The sequence below is a fragment of the Lepidochelys kempii genome, chromosome 3, assembly GCF_965140265.1.
Source record: "Lepidochelys kempii isolate rLepKem1 chromosome 3, rLepKem1.hap2, whole genome shotgun sequence".
NCBI classification, from domain to species: domain Eukaryota; kingdom Metazoa; phylum Chordata; order Testudines; family Cheloniidae; genus Lepidochelys; species Lepidochelys kempii.
The window spans coordinates 174,374-192,157 of record NC_133258.1 but is presented as its reverse complement, the minus strand read 5'-3'; the positions used below and the strand labels follow the sequence as shown (position 1 = coordinate 192,157).

General features: G+C 45.7%; 2 protein-coding genes across 6 annotated transcripts in view; one reads left to right on the top strand and one right to left on the bottom strand.

Moving 5' to 3' along the window:
• ZNF512 (zinc finger protein 512) overlaps positions 1–4,055 on the bottom strand; it is a 70,457-nt gene extending 66,402 nt beyond the window's left edge. The window contains exon 1 of one of the 2 annotated variants that reach the window (XM_073335369.1): positions 3,966–4,055. The gene's annotated coding sequence lies outside the window, so the exon portion shown is untranslated. The remainder of the gene's footprint in view (positions 1–3,965) is intronic. The other variant, XM_073335377.1, reaches the window with a different exon arrangement.
• GPN1 (GPN-loop GTPase 1) overlaps positions 3,861–17,784 on the top strand; it is a 122,512-nt gene continuing 108,588 nt past the window's right edge. Inside the window, exons 1-3 of one of the 4 annotated variants that reach the window (XM_073335385.1) lie at positions 3,861–4,574; positions 4,694–4,787; positions 7,624–7,663. In XM_073335385.1, the coding sequence (XP_073191486.1) occupies positions 4,395–4,574; positions 4,694–4,787; positions 7,624–7,663 (314 nt within the window). In that variant the 5' untranslated portion in view covers positions 3,861–4,394. The remainder of the gene's footprint in view (positions 4,575–4,693; positions 4,788–7,623; positions 7,664–17,784) is intronic. The other 3 variants (XM_073335386.1, XM_073335387.1, XM_073335388.1) reach the window with 3 other exon arrangements.

Below are 17,784 nucleotides of genomic sequence, written 5' to 3'. Positions count from 1 at the left end.
TGGGAGGGAGCCTGGAGGTGTGAGGGTTGTGTGGGAAAGGGGAGGGGGTGCAGGCTCCAGGAGGGGGTTGGGGTGTGTGACGCTTACATGGGGCTTCAAAGCAGGGTGGGCAGGGTCAGGGGGGCCTCCACACACTGCTGCACCGCCCCCACAGCTTCCCATTGGCCGCAGAGGCGCTCGGGGCGGGGGCAGCATGCAGAGGCACAGCCCTGCCCCGCCCTGGGGCCACAGGGAGTGGCTGGTAGATACATGGAGCGAGCAGACAAAAGCTGCTCAGCTCTACTGCGCTGCCAGTGGTGACTGGGGCCCTGGGTCATTTTAAATCACCCGGGGCGGAGTGCCCCGTAGCGGCAGGCAGGGCCAAGGGAGAGACCAGGCCCCAAAATTGCTGGAGCCACGTGGGCCACATTGGAGAGGTTCTCAAGCTGCAGATGGCCCGTGGGCTGGGAGTTTGAGACCTCTGATTTAGACCATCCCTGACAGGTGTTTGTGGGGGAGGGATAGCTCAGTGGTTTGAGCATTGGCCTGCTAAACCCAGGGTTGTGAGCTCAATCCTTGAGGGGGCCATTTAGGGATCTGGGGCAAAAATTGGGGATTGGTCCTGCTTTGAACAGGGGGTTGGACTAGATGACCTCCTGAGGTCCCTTCCAACCCTGATATTCTATGATTCTATGAATCTCCATCACTGGAGATTTTTAAGAGCAGATTAGACAACCTCCCTAGGCACTTTATTACATTGTTTAACCACCCTGACAGTTAGGAAGTTTTTCCTAGTGTCCAGCCTAAACCTCCCATGCTAGCTAATGCGTTATAGAAGGCTAGTTTAATGGCTGAAGCACAAGCCTAAGGTTTGAGAGACTTGGGATCAATTTCCTGCTCTATCAGAGACTTCCTGTGTAACCTTGAGCAAGTCACTTAGCCTATTTGTAAATGGGGATAATAATACTTTTCTATTTCATGGTGGTGTTGTGAGGATAAAGATGGTGAAGTTCTCAGATACTATAATAATAGGAGCCAGCCATACAAGAACCTTAGAAAAAAGCCTAGTGTAAACAAGGCAGTGAAAACTTTAACAGGTGGTAAGTTGGTTACCTTAAAACCAAAGAAGAAGTTCCAACATATTAGCTAACATACATCTTTAAATCCTAGTTAAACAAAGTCTAGCATTCACATATTGGTAAACTGAGGAGAGTCTAGAGGTTGTTTTAGGAGTTGTGCCGATAAGTTCATTTGTATTAAGTCAACCGTTTATACTTCCACTTTCTTCTTTCAGCATTAAATGGACAAGTGAAAAATTTTCAGCCTCTCCTCATTGCCTTGGTCTCCTTGTCTGTTTCCTTCACTCTGATTTTTCTCTCTAGAACTCCAATCTCCTTTCCCCTTCTTTAGGATTTTTTCCCCTTCAGATTAATTCTCAATAAATATTTATCGTTTGTATTTGGGATAAAAAAAGATGATGCTGTCTCATCATACAGTGATAACACTCTTTCCATTCCACTAGTATTTTTGGATGGCGTTAAACGGAGGTTAGACATTTTAAAATCAGCAAGTCCAGATAACTTGCTTCCAAGAGTTTTAAAAGTGCTTGCTGAGGAGCTCGCTGGACCATTACTGTTGATTTTCAATCAGTCTGTAAGCACTGGAGAAGTTCCAGACGATTGGAAGAAAGCTAAATTTTTAAAAGGGTAAATGGGATGACCCAGGTAATTAAGAGACTGTCAGCCTGACACTGATCCCAGGCAAGATAATGGAGTGGCTGATATGGGACTCAATTGATAAAGAACTAAGGGAGGGTAATGTAACTAATGCAAATCAACATGGGTTTATGGAAAATAGATCCTGTCAAATTAACTAGATATCTTTTTTTGATGAGATTACAAATTTGGTTGATAAACATAATAGTGCTTACATAATATAATAGGCATCATCTGTAAGGGCTTGACTTGCTATTGCACAACATTTTGACTAGAAAATTAGAACTATACAAAATGAAATTGGCACACATTAAATGGATTAAAAACTGGCTAACTGATAGGTCTCAACAGGTAACTGTAAACGGGGAATTGTCATCAAACAGATCTGTTTCCATGGGGCCCTTATGGGACTGGTTCTGGGACCTACGCTATTTAACATTTTTATTAATAACCTGAAAGAAAATATAAAAATTGGGGAAATGGTAAATAATGAAGAGAGCAGGTCACTGATTCAGAGCAATCTAGATCACTTGGTAAACAGCACAGGAAAACAATGTGTTTTAATACAGCTAAATGTAATATATGCATCTTGGAACAAAGAATGTAGGCCATGTGTACAGGATGGGAGACTCTATCCTGGGAAGCAGTGACTTTGACAAAGATTTGGGGGTTATAGTGGATAATCAGCTAAACATGAGCTCTCAGTGTGATGCTGTGGCCAAAAGAGCTAATGTGATTCTGGAATGCATAAATTGGGGAATTTCGAGTAGGGGTAGAGAGGTTATTTTATGTCTGTATTTTGCACTAGTATGACCACTGTTGGAATTCTGTGTCCCTTTCTGGTGCCCACAATTCAAGAAGGATGTTAATAAATTGGAGTGAGTTCAGAGAAGAACCACGACAACGATTAAAGGAGTAGAAAACATGCCTCATAGTTATAGATTCAAGGAACTCAATCTATTTATTGTAACAAAGAGAAAGCTAAGGGGTGATTACAGTCTAAGTATAGATCTCTATCATATATGGATAACAAATATTTAACAATGGGCTCTTCAGTCTATCAGAGAAAGGCATACCATCATCCAATGGCCGGACGTTAAAGATAAACAAGTTCAGACTGGAAATAAGGTGTACATTTTTAACAAGTTAAGTCCAAAGCAGACTGAAGAGTTAGAAAGGGATCTCACAAAACTGGGTGACTGGGCAAGAAAATGGCAGATTAAATTCAATATTCATAAATGCAAAGTAATGCACATTGGAAAATCTCAATTACACATACAAAATTATGGGGTCTAAATGAGTTGTTACCACCCAGGGGAAAGATCTTGGAGTTATTTATGATAGTTCTCTGAAAACATCCGCTCAATGTGCAATGGTAGTCAAAAAATCTAACAGAATCCTAGAAACCATTAGGAAAGAGATAAGCCAGAAAATATCATAATGCCACTATATAAATCCACTGTGCTCCCACACCTTGAATAAGGCATGCAGTTCTGTTCGCCCCATCTCAAAAAAGATATATTAGAATTGGAAAAAGTACAGAGAAGGGCAACAAAAATGATTAGGAGCACAGATCAGCTTCTATACGAGGAGGGATTAAAAAGACTTGGACTGTTCAGCTTGGAAAAGAGATGACTGAGGTGATATAGTATAGAGCTTTATAAAAGCAGGAATGGTGTGGAAAAATTAATAAGGACATGTTATTTACCCATTCACATAACACAAGAACCAGGTGTCACCCAATGAAATGAATAGGCTGGGTTTAAACAAATGGAAGTACTTCTTTACACAACACACAGTCAACCTGTGGAACTCATTGCCAGGAGATGCTGTTAAGGGCAAAAGTATAACTGAGTTTAAAAAAAAATAGATACGTTATAGAGGATAGGTCCAATCATGGCTACTAGCCAAGATGGTCAAGGATGTAATCCATGCTCTGGGTGTCCCTAAACCTCTGACCGCTAGAAGCAGGGACTGGATAATAGGGTCACTCAGTACATTGCCCTGTTCTGTTCACTCCCTCTGAAGCGTCTGGCAGCGGGCATGGGCATCCGCCGAAGACAGGATACTGGTCTAGATGGACCATCAGTCTGACCCCGTATGGCCGTTCTTATGTAGCTGATCACAAGGATCCCTCTTGGTCTTAGACTCTTTGAATGAATGTATCCTTCTCTCCCCTTTCTGCGCTGACTCCTCTCCTCCCCGATCTTTCACGGAATTCCTCCTTCCCTTTCCTCTCACGTCTGCTTTCTTCCCCTTCCCCAATCTCACCTTCCCGTCTTCTCTCTTTCCGCAGGCAGCAACCACTGGTGGCCAGTAAAGCCACCGGACCCCCTTGCAGTCAAGGCCCCCGCTGCTCGGGCATCCGCTGGAGGGGTGACCCCACAGCTCTATTCTCGCCGTTGCCCCGAAGACACGAAGCTCTCTTCGTGCTGGGCTCCCACACGGCCACCTCAACCGTGGCTCACGCCGGGCGCCCGCGGCCCCCCATCCCGCCGCAGGCTGTTGCGCTGGGAGGCGACAAGCGGTTCCGCGGGCTCGCCGGGAGGCTCGTGGGAGAAAGGTGGGGGCGCTGGGCACTGCCGGGGCGGCGGGGAGCCCTTGTCGACAGGCAGAGCCCGGGAGCGAGTCGCGCCCCCGCCGGAAGCCCGCCCCGCCCGGAAGCGCTGTTCGATCTGTTCCGGAAGCGGCGTTAGCAAGATGGCGGCGGCGGAGCGGGCGGCCCGGAAGCGCTGTTCGATCTGTCCCGGAAGCGGAAGTAGTGTTAGCAAGATGGCGGCGGAGCAGGCGGCGGCGGGAGCCGGCTCCGAGTCTTGCGCCCCGCCGGTGTGCGTGCTGGTGCTGGGCATGGCGGGCTCTGGGAAAACCACCCTGGTGCAGGTGATGAGCTTAGAGCCGGGGGAGGGGCCCCGCTCCCGGGCCGGGGGGCAGGCGGCTGCGGGGGGTGGGGAAGCGAGGTCTCCTCCTTTTCTTTGATCTCTCCCTCTCCTCCTCCTCAGAGGCTCACGGCCCATTTGCACAGCCAGAATTCCCCGCCCTACGTCGTCAACCTGGACCCTGCTGTGCGCGAGCTGCCTTTTGCAGCCAACATCGGTGAGTAGCTCGCGCTGCGCGCTCTGGCTCCTGGGGCAGATGCGCTTTTGTCAGTCTCTGTTGATGCCCTTTCATGCAACCCTGTTATAGGAAGCGCTGAGTCAGAGCAAATAACTGGTGGTTTAATATACAGCCTCCTCCGACTACTAAGCCTATTTGTTCATCCCAGTCACGTTTCTAAGGCAAGTGTAACACCTCCCAGTTCATAATGTCACATGCAGTTGAGGATTGAGCAGAATGCGCTCTTTCTCTTTTTCCCTTACCCATGAAAGATTTATCTAGTAGTGCTGTCTCTGTGCCTGGTCCTGTTTGAGAGGGCTCTGGGTTGTAGGCAGGTTGTGATGAATACTGGGTTTTGCTAGTTTCCCTTTAAAATCATAGATACACTGAATTGCACATCTAGTAAGTTTTGTATTCTTAATACGTTTGTAGTTTTTGTATATCTTTGTTCAGAAATGGGAAGTTGGATGCTGTGAGGTAGTTGGCTAGGTGGGTTGTTGGAAGAGTCTGAATGCTAATGTGGGAGTTTATTTAGGGTAGACTAATGCGGTATAACTAGGGAGAAAAGGGTTTATTTATTTTTTTGCATTGCACAAGCAACTAAAGGCTTGAGTCAGGATTGGAGCCCCATTGTTCTGGGCATAGTACAGATGCTCAGGTAAACAGCCCCTGATTTGGAAAGTTTGCTGTCTAATTTGGAAGAAGCTGTAACAAACAATGGAGAAAATGAGGAATGAAGGACAAGAGTAGTAGTAACATGAGGTGGTTCTGAAGCATTTGAAAGCTTTCTCTTTTATTTATAAATTAAAGAGATTGGCAGTTGCCACTTAGTTTAGCCATTTTCAATTTGTGACTTCCTTTGTGCATCACAGAAGGAGTCTTGAGGGAGGAAGCTGAAGGACAAGACTAATAGCCTTTCAGAATATTTAGAGAAGAGCATTCTATTTTTAAGGATTGGTGTGCAAGGAAATGCAAAGACATTGCAGAAGGGGACAAATGAGTGAACAAGATTTTCAACTTTGAAACTGAAAAAGTAAAAAATATAAACTGCCTATCAAGAAGCACTTGATGAGTGGAGGTTATTTCAGTTTGGTATGCCCTTCATTTGTGATATTCAGATTGGATTAAACAGAGCATTGGAGGATACTTTAACCCCAGGTTGCCCTCTACAGTGTAAGGGAGTGAAGCTTTCAGACTTCCTTTTCCTGGTTTGGGTAAGGGAATGCTACATAACAGCTCTGTCTTCTATTTCAGTCTGTTTTAATCACTGGGAACAGCCGTGTTCTAGCTTAGGCATATGGACTACATGTTGTTTCCGTAGCACTCAGAACTGGGCAGGCACTTTCCAGAGATATAATTGATGTTGCTGGCCTGAAGAATTTAAAATCTAAATAGATTTAAGTGAACCAAAAAACCCACATAAGTTATGAAAGAAAATTAGGTGGGTGGGGGAAGGATGCCCATGGTTCCAGTGAAAGCAAGTGGCTGCTTAGATAGATGTGTCTTGACCGATTGTGTTGTATCATATTTACATATTTACATATTTAAAAAGTAAATTTTTGGGTGGCTCTTGGGGTTTAATTTTTACTTTCTGCACAGCACATAAACTCTTAGCCTCAATAATATTTTGTGTCAAATAGATTAGGATTCATTCAAAAAAGAATTATATCTATATGAATAATTTACACATTCAAAATCAAACTAGGACTAAAAAGGGATGGAAACTTTCCTACTTCAGGGCATAAAACAACCACCAGCTGCCTGAGGTTAGGAAGAAACTTCCCCCTGTGCATATTATTCCATAACTGTCAACTATGGGGTGTCAAGCACCTTTCTGTAAAGTATCTGGTATTGACTACAGGCAGATGTGGGTGACTGGACTAAAATAAACTCCTGGTCAGATCCATCGTGGTAATTCCTATATTTCTGTGACATGGGAAGGGGATGATATAGTGGTAACAAAAGAATGTGAACTGGAGAGTACAGAGGGGTGGATGGTGGGTGGCTGAAAAATGAAAGGTTAGAAAATGAGAGTGAGAAACACAGTGGGCAATGGGAGGGAGTGAAGTGTTTCCAGTGCTAGATGAGGGGTGGATTTAGAGGATTACAAGCAAACAGTGCTGTAGAGAACTATAAATTATTGCTTTACAGCAGTGGTTCTCAAACTGTGGGTCGGGACCCCGTTTTAATGGGGTCACCAGGACTGGCTTAGACTTTCCGGGGTCCAGGGCTAAAGCTGAAGCCCAAGTCCCACTGCCCGGGGCTGAAGCCAAAACTCGAGGACTTCAGCCCTAGGCACTGGGGCTCAGGTTACAGTCCCCCTGACTGGGGCTGAATCCTCTGGGCTTTGCCCCTTATCCCCACAGGGGTGGGTGTGGAACTTGGGTTGGGCTCAAGCTTCAGTTCCTCCTCCTGTGTTTGTGCAGTAGTTTTTGTTGTCAGAAGGGGGTCACGGTGCAATGAAGTATTAGAATCCCGCTTTACAGCCGTCAAGAGTGTTGGATTCCTCACTGTTCAGATAAATGCACATGTTCTGTTCACCATCGTATTTAGATCTAGCCCTGCTGAAAGCAAATCTAATACGAACGGTGATTATCAAACATGTAAACTATTTGGAGGTCTCGTGTATCAATGTGATGTTTTACAAGTATGGTGGGGGTGGCTAGTGTCGATGAAGTATTAAAGTCCTCTGTGAAACTAGTCCCACATGTACTGGCTTCCTTCATTGAGGCAGGGAGGGGAGGGGGAATGCTTACACCTGGAGAGCTGTCTTTCCCCTCTCATCACATTATTATAATTTATTCAGTTGTTACTTTATCACTTTATTGTTTTCTAGATATCAGAGACACAGTGAAGTACAAAGAAGTCATGAAACAGTATCCTTTTTCTTTGCTTAAGATCACCTCTGCATACTCAACTCCTACAGACACAGACGACCATCTCTGTACACTGGGCAAAACAGAGAGAATTGTTTTGGGGTTGCTCATGGGTAAAATGTAGCCAGAGACGGTGAGAATTTAACACAGGATACTGGTTGGGCTGGGTAGGTTGGAAAATGAGGGCTTTGGTTTGCTTGTTGGCTGCTCCTGGGATGTGAAGTTAGAATGAAAATGTGTAATAAGGCCATCATGTCACTTAGAATCATAGAATCATAGAATATCAGGGTTGGAAGGGACCCCAGAAGGTCATCTAGTCCAACCCCCTGCTCAAAGCAGGACCAATTCCCAGTTAAATCATCCCAGCCAGGGCTTTGTCAAGCCTGACCTTAAAAACCTCTAAGGAAGGAGATTCTACCACCTCCCTAGGTAACGCATTCCAGTGTTTCACCACCCTCTTAGTGAAAAAGTTTTTCCTAATATCCAATCTAAACCTCCCCCACTGCAACTTGAGACCATTACTCCTCGTTCTGTCATCTGCTACCATTGAGAACAGTCTAGAGCCATCCTCTTTGGAACCCCCTTTCAGGTAGTTGAAAACAGCTATCAAATCCCCCCTCATTCTTCTCTTCTGCAGGCTAAACAATCCCAGCTCCCTCAGCCTCTCCTCATAACTCATGTGTTCCAGTCCCCTAATCATTTTTGTTGCCCTTCGCTGGACTCTCTCCAATTTATCCACATCCTTCTTGTAGTGTGGGGCCCAAAACTGGACACAGTACTCCAGATGAGGCCTCACCAATGTCGAATAGAGGGGAACGATCACGTCCCTCGATCTGCTCGCTATGCCCCTACTTATACATCCCAAAATGCCATTGGCCTTCTTGGCAACAAGGGCACACTGCTGACTCATATCCAGCTTCTCGTCCACTGTCACCCCTAGGTCCTTTTCTGCAGAACTGCTGCCTAGCCATTCGGTCCCTAGTCTGTAGCTGTGCATTGGGTTCTTCCGTCCTAAGTGCAGGACCCTGCACTTATCCTTATTGAACCTCATCAGATTCCTTTTGGCCCAATCTTCCAATTGGTCTAGGTCCTTCTGTATCCTATCCCTCCCCTCCAGCGTATCTACCACTCCTCCCAGTTTAGTATCATCCGCAAATTTGCTGAGAGTGCAATCCACACCATCCTCCAGATCATTTATGAAGATATTGAATAAAACCGGCCCCAGGACCGACCCTTGGGGCACTCCACTTGATACCGGCTGCCAACTAGACATGGAGCCATTGATCACTACCCGTTGAGCCCGACAATTGAGCCAGCTTTCTACCCACCTTATAGTGCATTCATCCAGCCCATACTTCCTTAACTTGCTGACAAGAATACTATGGGAGACCGTGTCAAAAGCTTTGCTAAAGTCAAGAAACAATACATCCACTGCTTTCCCTTCATCCACAGAACCAGTAATCTCATCATAAAAGGCGATTAGATTAGTCAGGCATGACCTTCCCTTGGTGAATCCATGCTGGCTGTTCCTGATCACTTTCCTCTCATGCAAGTGCTTCAGGATTGATTCTTTGAGGACCTGCTCCATGATTTTTCCAGGGACTGAGGTGAGGCTGACTGGCCTGTAGTTCCCAGGATCTTCCTTCTTCCCTTTTTTAAAGATTGGCACTACATTAGCCTTTTTCCAGTCATCCGGGACTTCCCCGGTTCGCCATGAGTTTTCAAAGATAATGGCCAGTGGCTCTGCAATCACAGCCGCCAATTCCTTCAGCACTCTCGGATGCAACTCGTCCGGCCCCATGGACTTGTGCACGTCCAGCTTTTCTAAATAGTCCCTAACCGCCTCTATCTCCACAGAGGGCTGGCCATCTCTTCCGCATTTTGTGATGCCCAGCGCAGCAGTCTGGGAGCTGACCTTGTTAGTGAAAACAGAGGCAAAAAAAGCATTGAGTACATTAGCTTTTTCCACATCCTCTGTCACTAGGTTGCCTCCCTCATTCAGTAAGGGGCCCACACATTCCTTGGCTTTCTTCTTGTTGCCAACATACCTGAAGAAACCCTTCTTGTTACTCTTGACATCTCTGGCTAGCTGCAGCTCCAGGTGCGATTTGGCCCTCCTGATAACATTCCTACATGCCCGAGCAATATTTTTATACTCTTCCCTGGTCATATGTCCAACCTTCCACTTCTTGTAAGCTTCTTTTTTATGTTTAAGATCCGCTAGGATTTCACCATTAAGCCAAGTTGGTCGCCTGCCATATTTACTATTCTTTCGACTCATCGGGATGGTTTGTCCCTGTAACCTCAACAGGGATTCCTTGAAATACAGCCAGCTCTCCTGGACTCCTTTCCCCTTCAAGTTAGTCCCCCAGGGGATCCTGGCCATCCGTTCCCTGAGGGAGTCGAAGTCTGCTTTCCTGAAGTCCAGGGTCCGTATCCTGCTGCTTACCTTTGTTCCCTGCGTCAGGATCCTGAACTCAACCAACTCATGGTCACTGCCTCCCAGATTCCCATCCACTTTTGCTTCCCCCACTAATTCTACCCGGTTTGTGAGCAGCAGGTCAAGAAAAGCACCCCCCCTAGTTGGCTCCTCTAGCACTTGCGCCAGGAAATTGTCCCCTACGCTTTCCAAAAACTTCCTGGATTGTCTATGCACCGCTGTATTGCTCTCCCAGCAGATATCAGGAAAATTAAAGTCACCCATGAGAATCAGGGCATGCGATCTAGTAGCTTCCGTGAGCTGCCGGAAGAAAGCCTCATCCACCTCATCCCCCTGGTCCGGTGGTCTATAGCAGACTCCCACCACTACATCACTCTTGTTGCACACACTTCTAAACTTAATCCAGAGACACTCAGGTTTTTCTGCAGTTTCGTACCGGAGCTCTGAGCAGTCATACTGCTCCCTTACATACAGTGCTACTCCCCCACCTTTTCGGCCCTGCCTGTCCTTCCTGAACAGTTTATAACCATCCATGACAGTACTCCAGTCATATGAGTTATCCCACCAAGTCTCTGTTATTCCGATCACGTCATAGTTCCTTGACATCACCAGGACCTCCAGTTCTCCCTGCTTGTTTCCAAGGCTTTGTGCATTTGTATATAAGCACTTGAGATAACCTGTTGATCGCCCCTCATTGCCAGTATGAGGCAGGAGCCCTCCCCTCACAGACATTCCTGCCTGTGCTTCCTTCCGGTATCCCGCTTTCCCACTTACCTCAGGGCTTTGGTCTCCTTCCCCCGGTGAACCTAGTTTAAAGCCCTCCTCACTAGGTTAGCCAGCCTGCTGGCAAAGATGCTCTTCCCTCTCTTCGTAAGATGGAGCCCGTCTCTACCCAGCACTCCTCCTTCATGGAACACCATCCCATGGTCAAAGAAACCAAAGCCTTCTCTCCGACACCATCTGCGTAGCCATTCGTTGACTTCCACGATTCGACGCTCCCTACCTAGGCCTTTTCCTTCCACGGGGAGGATGGACGAGAACACCACTTGCGCCTCCAACTCCTTTATTCTTCTTCCTAGAGCCACATAGTCCGCAGTGATCCGCTCAAGGTCATTCTTGGCAGTATCATTGGTGCCCACGTGGAGGAGCAGGAAGGGGTAGCGATCCGAGGGCTTGATGAGTCTCGGCAGTCTCTCCGTCACATCACGAATCTTAGCCCCTGGCAAGCAACAGACTTCTTGGTTTTCCCGGTCAGGGCGGCAGATAGATGACTCAGTCCCCCGGAGGAGAGAGTCCCCGACCACCACCACCTGCCTTCTCCTCTTGGGGGTGGTGGTCGTGGAACCCCCAACCTCAGGACAGCGCATCTCATGCCTTCCAACCAGCGGAGTCTCCTTCTGCTTTCTCGCCCCAGACATATCATCTGGTCCACTCTCCGCAACGATACCTGTGGAGAGAACATGAAAGCGGTTAGTTACCTGTGTCTGTGTTACTGGAACCCGGACATTCCGCTTACCTCTTCTGGAGGTCACATGTTGCCAAGCTTCTTCACTGGCCTCTTGGCTCCTCTGTGCAACCTGCTCTATATCTGTAGAGCTTTGTGCCCCTAGAAGCCTATCCTGAGTTTCGTCCAGGAAATCCTCAGTTTCCCGTATGCAACGCAGGGTTGTTATCTGTTGCTCCAGACCTTCAATCTTCTCTTCCAATATGGAGACCAGCTTGCACTTTGTACTTAGATCATTTGTTTCCTTCCTGTAGTAATATCTGCCCCAGACCTACTGTTGTAGTGCTTGGGGAATGAAGATTTGCACTTTGTGCCAGTGATTTTATGCCCAGTCAGTTCTCTGCCCTCTCAAAAGCAACAGGGATAGGAGCAGGTATTCGCTTCTTTGGTCGTGCCAGCCTGCAAACCCAATTCTGTGTGTCTAAGGGAAAAAAAACAACCCCCACCAAACACCCTCCTACTTCTCCATAGTGAGGGAGACTAAAGGATCAATTTTTGCAGGATTTAAGCAGTGGGTTTTTTAAAGAAGTTTCTATCCCTTGTAGTTTAGAAGAGTAACTTTCCATATTGTTTACCGAACATAGGCTGAAACGCTGCTATCTTCTTGAATGTTTAGGCCACGGTTCTAGAGTCTCTTGCAGTGCAGTGATTTTTTTCAAGCAGCAGCAGAGTGAAATTAACATGAGTGGAGCTATTTGCTTGGAAGGAGGAATTAAAACTAGAGTATGGAGGGGAGAGAGTGCCCCTGCAGTACCACAGTGGCCTGATCTGAAGGGGTGTTTGGGAAGAGGTAAAACAGCTGCTTCTTTCCAGAAACAAGAATGGAAAGTGTGGAGAGGGCTTCAGATTTCTCTCCCACTGGTCAATAGTTGATGTAAAAGACGGAGTCCCTGTGCAGGGTCCAGAGCTGGCACCCTGGTAAGAATACTAAAGTCTGGCTTTCATAAATGAAAATGAAGTAAGGCTTTTGATGTGGATTATTTAACATTTGTACGTAGTGCAAGTGTGGATAACGAGTACTTGAGGTTAGACTCCTAGCTATTGTTTAGGTGTGACTAGTAGTTTTGGTGGGGTATGTGGTTAGTGATTAAGACTTAATTTCAGAAAGGGGGACTACACAAAAATGAAGAAGTTAGTGAAACAGAAATTAAAAGGTACGGTGCCAAAAGTGAAATCCCTGCAAGCTGCATAGAAATGTTTTAAAGACACCATACTAGAGACTCAATTTAAATGTATACTCCAAATTAAAAAACGTAGTAAGAGAAGCAAAAAAGTGCCACCATGACTAAACAACAAAGTAAAAGAAGCAGTGAGAGACAAAAAGGCATTCTTTAAAAAGTGGAAGTTAAATCCTAGTGAGGAAAATAGAAAGGAGCATAAATTCTGGCAAATGAAGTGTAAAATTTATAATTAGGAAGGCCAAAAAAGAATTTGAAAAACAGCTAGCCAAAGACTCAAAAACTAATAGCAAAATTTTACTTTTAGCTGGAAGCCTGCTAAAAAACCAGTGGGGCCACTGGACAATCGAGAGGCTAAAGGAGCACTTAAGGAAGATAAGGCTATTGTGGAGAAATTAAATGAATTCTTTGCATCTGTCTTCACAGCTGAGGATTTGTGGGAGATTCCCAAAGCTGAGCCATTCTCTTTAGATGACAAATCTGAGGAAGTCTCCCAGATTGAGGTGTCATTAGAGGAGGTTTTGGAACAAATTGGTAAACTAAACAGTAATAAATCACCAGGATGAGATGGTATTCACCAAGAGTTCTGAAGGAACTCAAATGTGAAATTGCAGAACTACTAACTGTAGTTTGTAACCTATCATTTAAATCATCTTCTGTACCAAATGACTAGCAATGACGAAGGCTGCGAGTCTGTCACGGATTCTGTGACTGATGCAGCAGCTGGTGCTGGCTCAGGGGCTGCCCCTAGGCCAGCAGCAGCAGTCTGGGGGTGTGTGGGGGGGACTCAGAGCTAGGAGCAGGGGGTTGGAGGCTGCGTGGGGTCAGGACGCTTACCTCGGGGTCAGAGGCTCCCTAACTCCCACTGACATGGCCCCACTGCAGCTCTGAGGCGATGGAGGGGTTGGGGGGGGGGTCTCTATGCTGTCCGCATCTGCAGGCTCCGCCCCTGCAGCACCCATTGGCTGCGGTTCCCAGCCAATGGGATCTGCCGCAGCTGGTGCTTTTTGTGGGAATAGTGGAGCTCCTGCCCTGCTCCCTCTGCTGCCTAGGAGCTGCAGGGATGTGGAGCCGGGTAGGAAGCCCCTGCCAGTCCATTCCCCCTCCACCACCCCCAGCACCAACGGGGGTCCTATGCCACCCGGCCTGGTCCCTCCCCTCCCTCCCCAAACATCTGTGGCTCTCTCCCACCCCCGCCCCCCTGGGCAAACTGGTTGAAACTATAGTGAAGAACAAAATTGTCAGACATAGATGAACATTTTTGTTGGGGAAGAGTCAACATGGTTTTTGTAAAAGGAAATCATGCCACGCCAATCTATTAGAATTTTTGAGGGTGTCAACAAGCATGTGGACAAGGGGGATCCAGTGGATATAGTGTACTTAGATTTTCAGAAAGCCTTTGACAAGGTCCCTCACCAAAGGCTCTTAAGCAAAGTAAGCTGTCTTGGGATAAGAGGGAGGTCCTCTCATGGATTAGTAACTGATTTAAAAGATATGAAACAAAGGGTAGGAATGAATTATCAGTTTTCCGAGTGGAGAGAGGTGAATAATGGTGTCCCCCAGGGGTCTGTACTGGGATCAGTCCTATTCAAAATATTCATAAAATTATCTGGAAAAAGGGGTAAACAGTGAGGTGGCCAAATTTGCAGATGATACAAAACTACTCAGGATAGTTAAGTCCCAAGCAGACTGCAAAGAGCTAGAAAAGGTTTTCACAAAACTGGGTGACCGGGCAACAAAATGGCAGATGAAATTCAGTGTTGATAAATGCAAAGTAATGCACTTTGGAAAACATAATCCCAACCATACATATAAATGAGGGGTTCTAAATTAGCTGTTACCACTCAAGAAAGAGATCTTGGGGTTGTGGATAGTTCTGAAAACATCCTCTCAATGTACAGCGACAGTCAAAAAAGTGAACAGAATGTTGGGAATCATTAAGAAAGGGATAGATAATAAGACAGAAAATATCATATTGCCTCTATATAAATCCATGGTACACCCACATCTTGAATACTGTGTGCAGATGTGGTCATCCCATCTCATAAAAGATATATTGGAATTGAAAAAGGTTTAGAAAAGGGCAAAAACAATTATTAGGGGTATGGAACGGCTTCCATATGAGGAGAGATTAATAAGAATGGGACTTTTCATCTTGGAAAAGAGATGAGTAAGGGGGGGATATGATAGATGTCTATAAAATCATGACTATTTTGGAAAAAGTAAATAAGGAAGTGTTATTTGCTTCTCATAACACAAGAACTTGGGTCACCAAATGAAATTAATAGGCCACAGGCTTAAAACAAAAGGAAGTATTTTTTCACACAACACACAGTCAACCTGTGGAACTCCTTGCCAAAGGATGTAGGCCAAGGCTATAACAGAGAATTAGATAACTTCATGGAGGATAGGTCCATCAATGGCTATTAGCCAGGATAGGCAGGGATGGTGTCCCTAGCCTCTGTTTGCCAAAATCTGGGAATGAGCGACAGGGGATGGATCACTTGATTGTCTGTTCTGTTCATTCCCTCTGGGGCACCTGGCATTGGCCACTGTGGGAAGACAGGATACTGGGCTAGATGGACCTTTGGTCTGACCCAGTATGGCCGTTTTTATGTTATGTTCTTCAGATGGAGATTGGGATTTAGGTGCAAGGAGAGGGTTATAGCTGTCTCTACAGCATCCAACATTGATCACTACTGGAGACTGAACACCTGACTTGATGGGCTTTTTATTATTTGCCTGATCTTTTATTATGGATATTTGATCTCTGGGAAGAATGGTGGTATGAAATAGTGTAGGTATCGATGAGTTAGAGTTAGTGCTTGTAGCGTACAGTATAGCGGACTGCCAGGTCTGCTATAGTTAACTTTTATACTAGCTTTCAGTTTGAAGTTTGACTCTCAAGTGCTCTAAAATCTGCACTATTACTTGAATAGCCTTGAACATTTTTATGCCTCATGGGGGCATGGGACAGGGTTAGTGATCCAGATTTTTGGTCATTTCACAAAGCGGTTCCTCACCTACAGCTTCCCTCCCACCCAAAAAGACCAAAAACAGATTTTAGGGTTCATGAATGTTAGGGGGCTTATTCCTTCACCCACTTACTTCCCTGGTCCTTCTCGCATGAACAGAGAGCAACAATACCCGAAGTCCAAAGGTGCAAATAATTCGATGTTTATTGGGGTGAACTTCCTGCAAGCATGATTCCAGTTTCCTTCCTTAGTATCCTCCTTCCCAGCTCTGACACCACAGAGCCTTACACCTGTGTCCCTGTTCCCATTCCTACCCTTAGCCAAACATGATTCCAACTTCCTTACTCCCATTCCCTGTTCCCATTTCCCCCTTTAGCAAAACATGATTCCAATTTTCTTACCCCCATTCCCTGTTCCCATCTCACACACCCACATGCCCACCCCCACCCACACCCAGTCACTTCCTCGTTGACTACAGATTATATAGTAAAACTTGAGTTCTGCTTAGCTATACCTTAACCAATCATTTTCCTGAAATTTAACTAACCAATCCTAACATATTGTAACATGATTATGTAACCAATTATATCCCACCACCTCAATTAGTTTACACCCAGCAAAATTAATTATACAGCAGACAGGAACAATCACAGAACCAGACAGAGATTATACAGACAAACAACAGCAAAGTGGGAACTATAATGACAAAACAATACAGAAGTGAGGATTTCACATCCCAGCTATTGATAAGTGAGTTCTTGCCAGACAGGATGCTATCAAACTAAGTTTCCTTTTACATTTTCTAGGCACTTCCCTTTCTCTGGAGGCGATAGGAATACAATCCTGTCCTGATAGTGCCTAACAGCCCAATAGCACCTTATTTCAATGTGACTAGTTTGGAATGTGAGGATGTGACCGTTCGCTTCCCAGCTTATGGCTGCCCCTGCTGCTTAGCCAAAGGCCTGAGCCTAAGCACAGGGCCACAAACTGTCACAGTAAGAGAAGGCCCTTACACTGGCAGACAGTGGTTTTGATTCTTTCTTTTATACCTCTATCACTAGCCAAGTGATAAGAATACACCTAAATTCTTAGAGTATAGGCCTTTACAGACAGGCCTGAATATCTATATCCTAACAATGAATTCTGCCATTGTATTTTTGCATACAGATAAGGATCAAACTAGGGCTGAGATCATAACACCAGAGTCTCAGTCACTCAGGATTCAGAGGAACAGCCGTGTTAGTCTGTATTCGCAAAAAGAAAAGGAGTACTTGTGGCACCTTAGAGACTAACCAATTTATTTGAGCATGAGCTTTCGTGAGCTACAGCTCACTTCATCAGATGTTTACCGTGGAAACTGCAGCAGACTTTATATACACACAGAAATCATGAAACAATACCTCCTCCCACCCCACTGTCCTGCTGGTAATAGCTTATCTAAAGTGATCAACAGGTGGGCCATTTCCAGCACAAATCCAGGTTTTCTCACCCTCCACCCCCCCACGCAAATTCACTCTCCTGCTGGTGCTAGCCCATCCAAAGTGACAGCTCTTTACATAATCAAGTCGGGCTATTTCCTGCATTTCACTCAGGAGTTACCTCTGCCAAGTGCATGATACCCCTAGCCTTTTGGGGGACCAAAAAATCAGAGCATTTATATCTCATTGTAGGCATGTGCCTAATGCTCATGAACTAAATGGATTATGCTGAACATACATGGACCGAGGAGCAAAAGGAGTTTGAAGCAAGGAAAATTTCACTGCACCTCAAAAGAATAAGCAGTAGTCTTTGATCCCAGCCCACTCAGCCAGTGTCAATTTGAGTTCAGTCTAGGCCAGAAAACTCAAAAAGATCTGAAGACATTTTGCTAAAATTTAATTCTTTCAGGGTTTTTTTTTTCATTTGGGGGGGAATGTAGTCAAAGTATATTTGAATGAAAAAAAAGACCTATGGATGCTTGCTGGGAGAAAGAATGGGGGAAAGGGCATAAATGGGGATAGGTGGAATGGGAAGAGTTGAGGGGC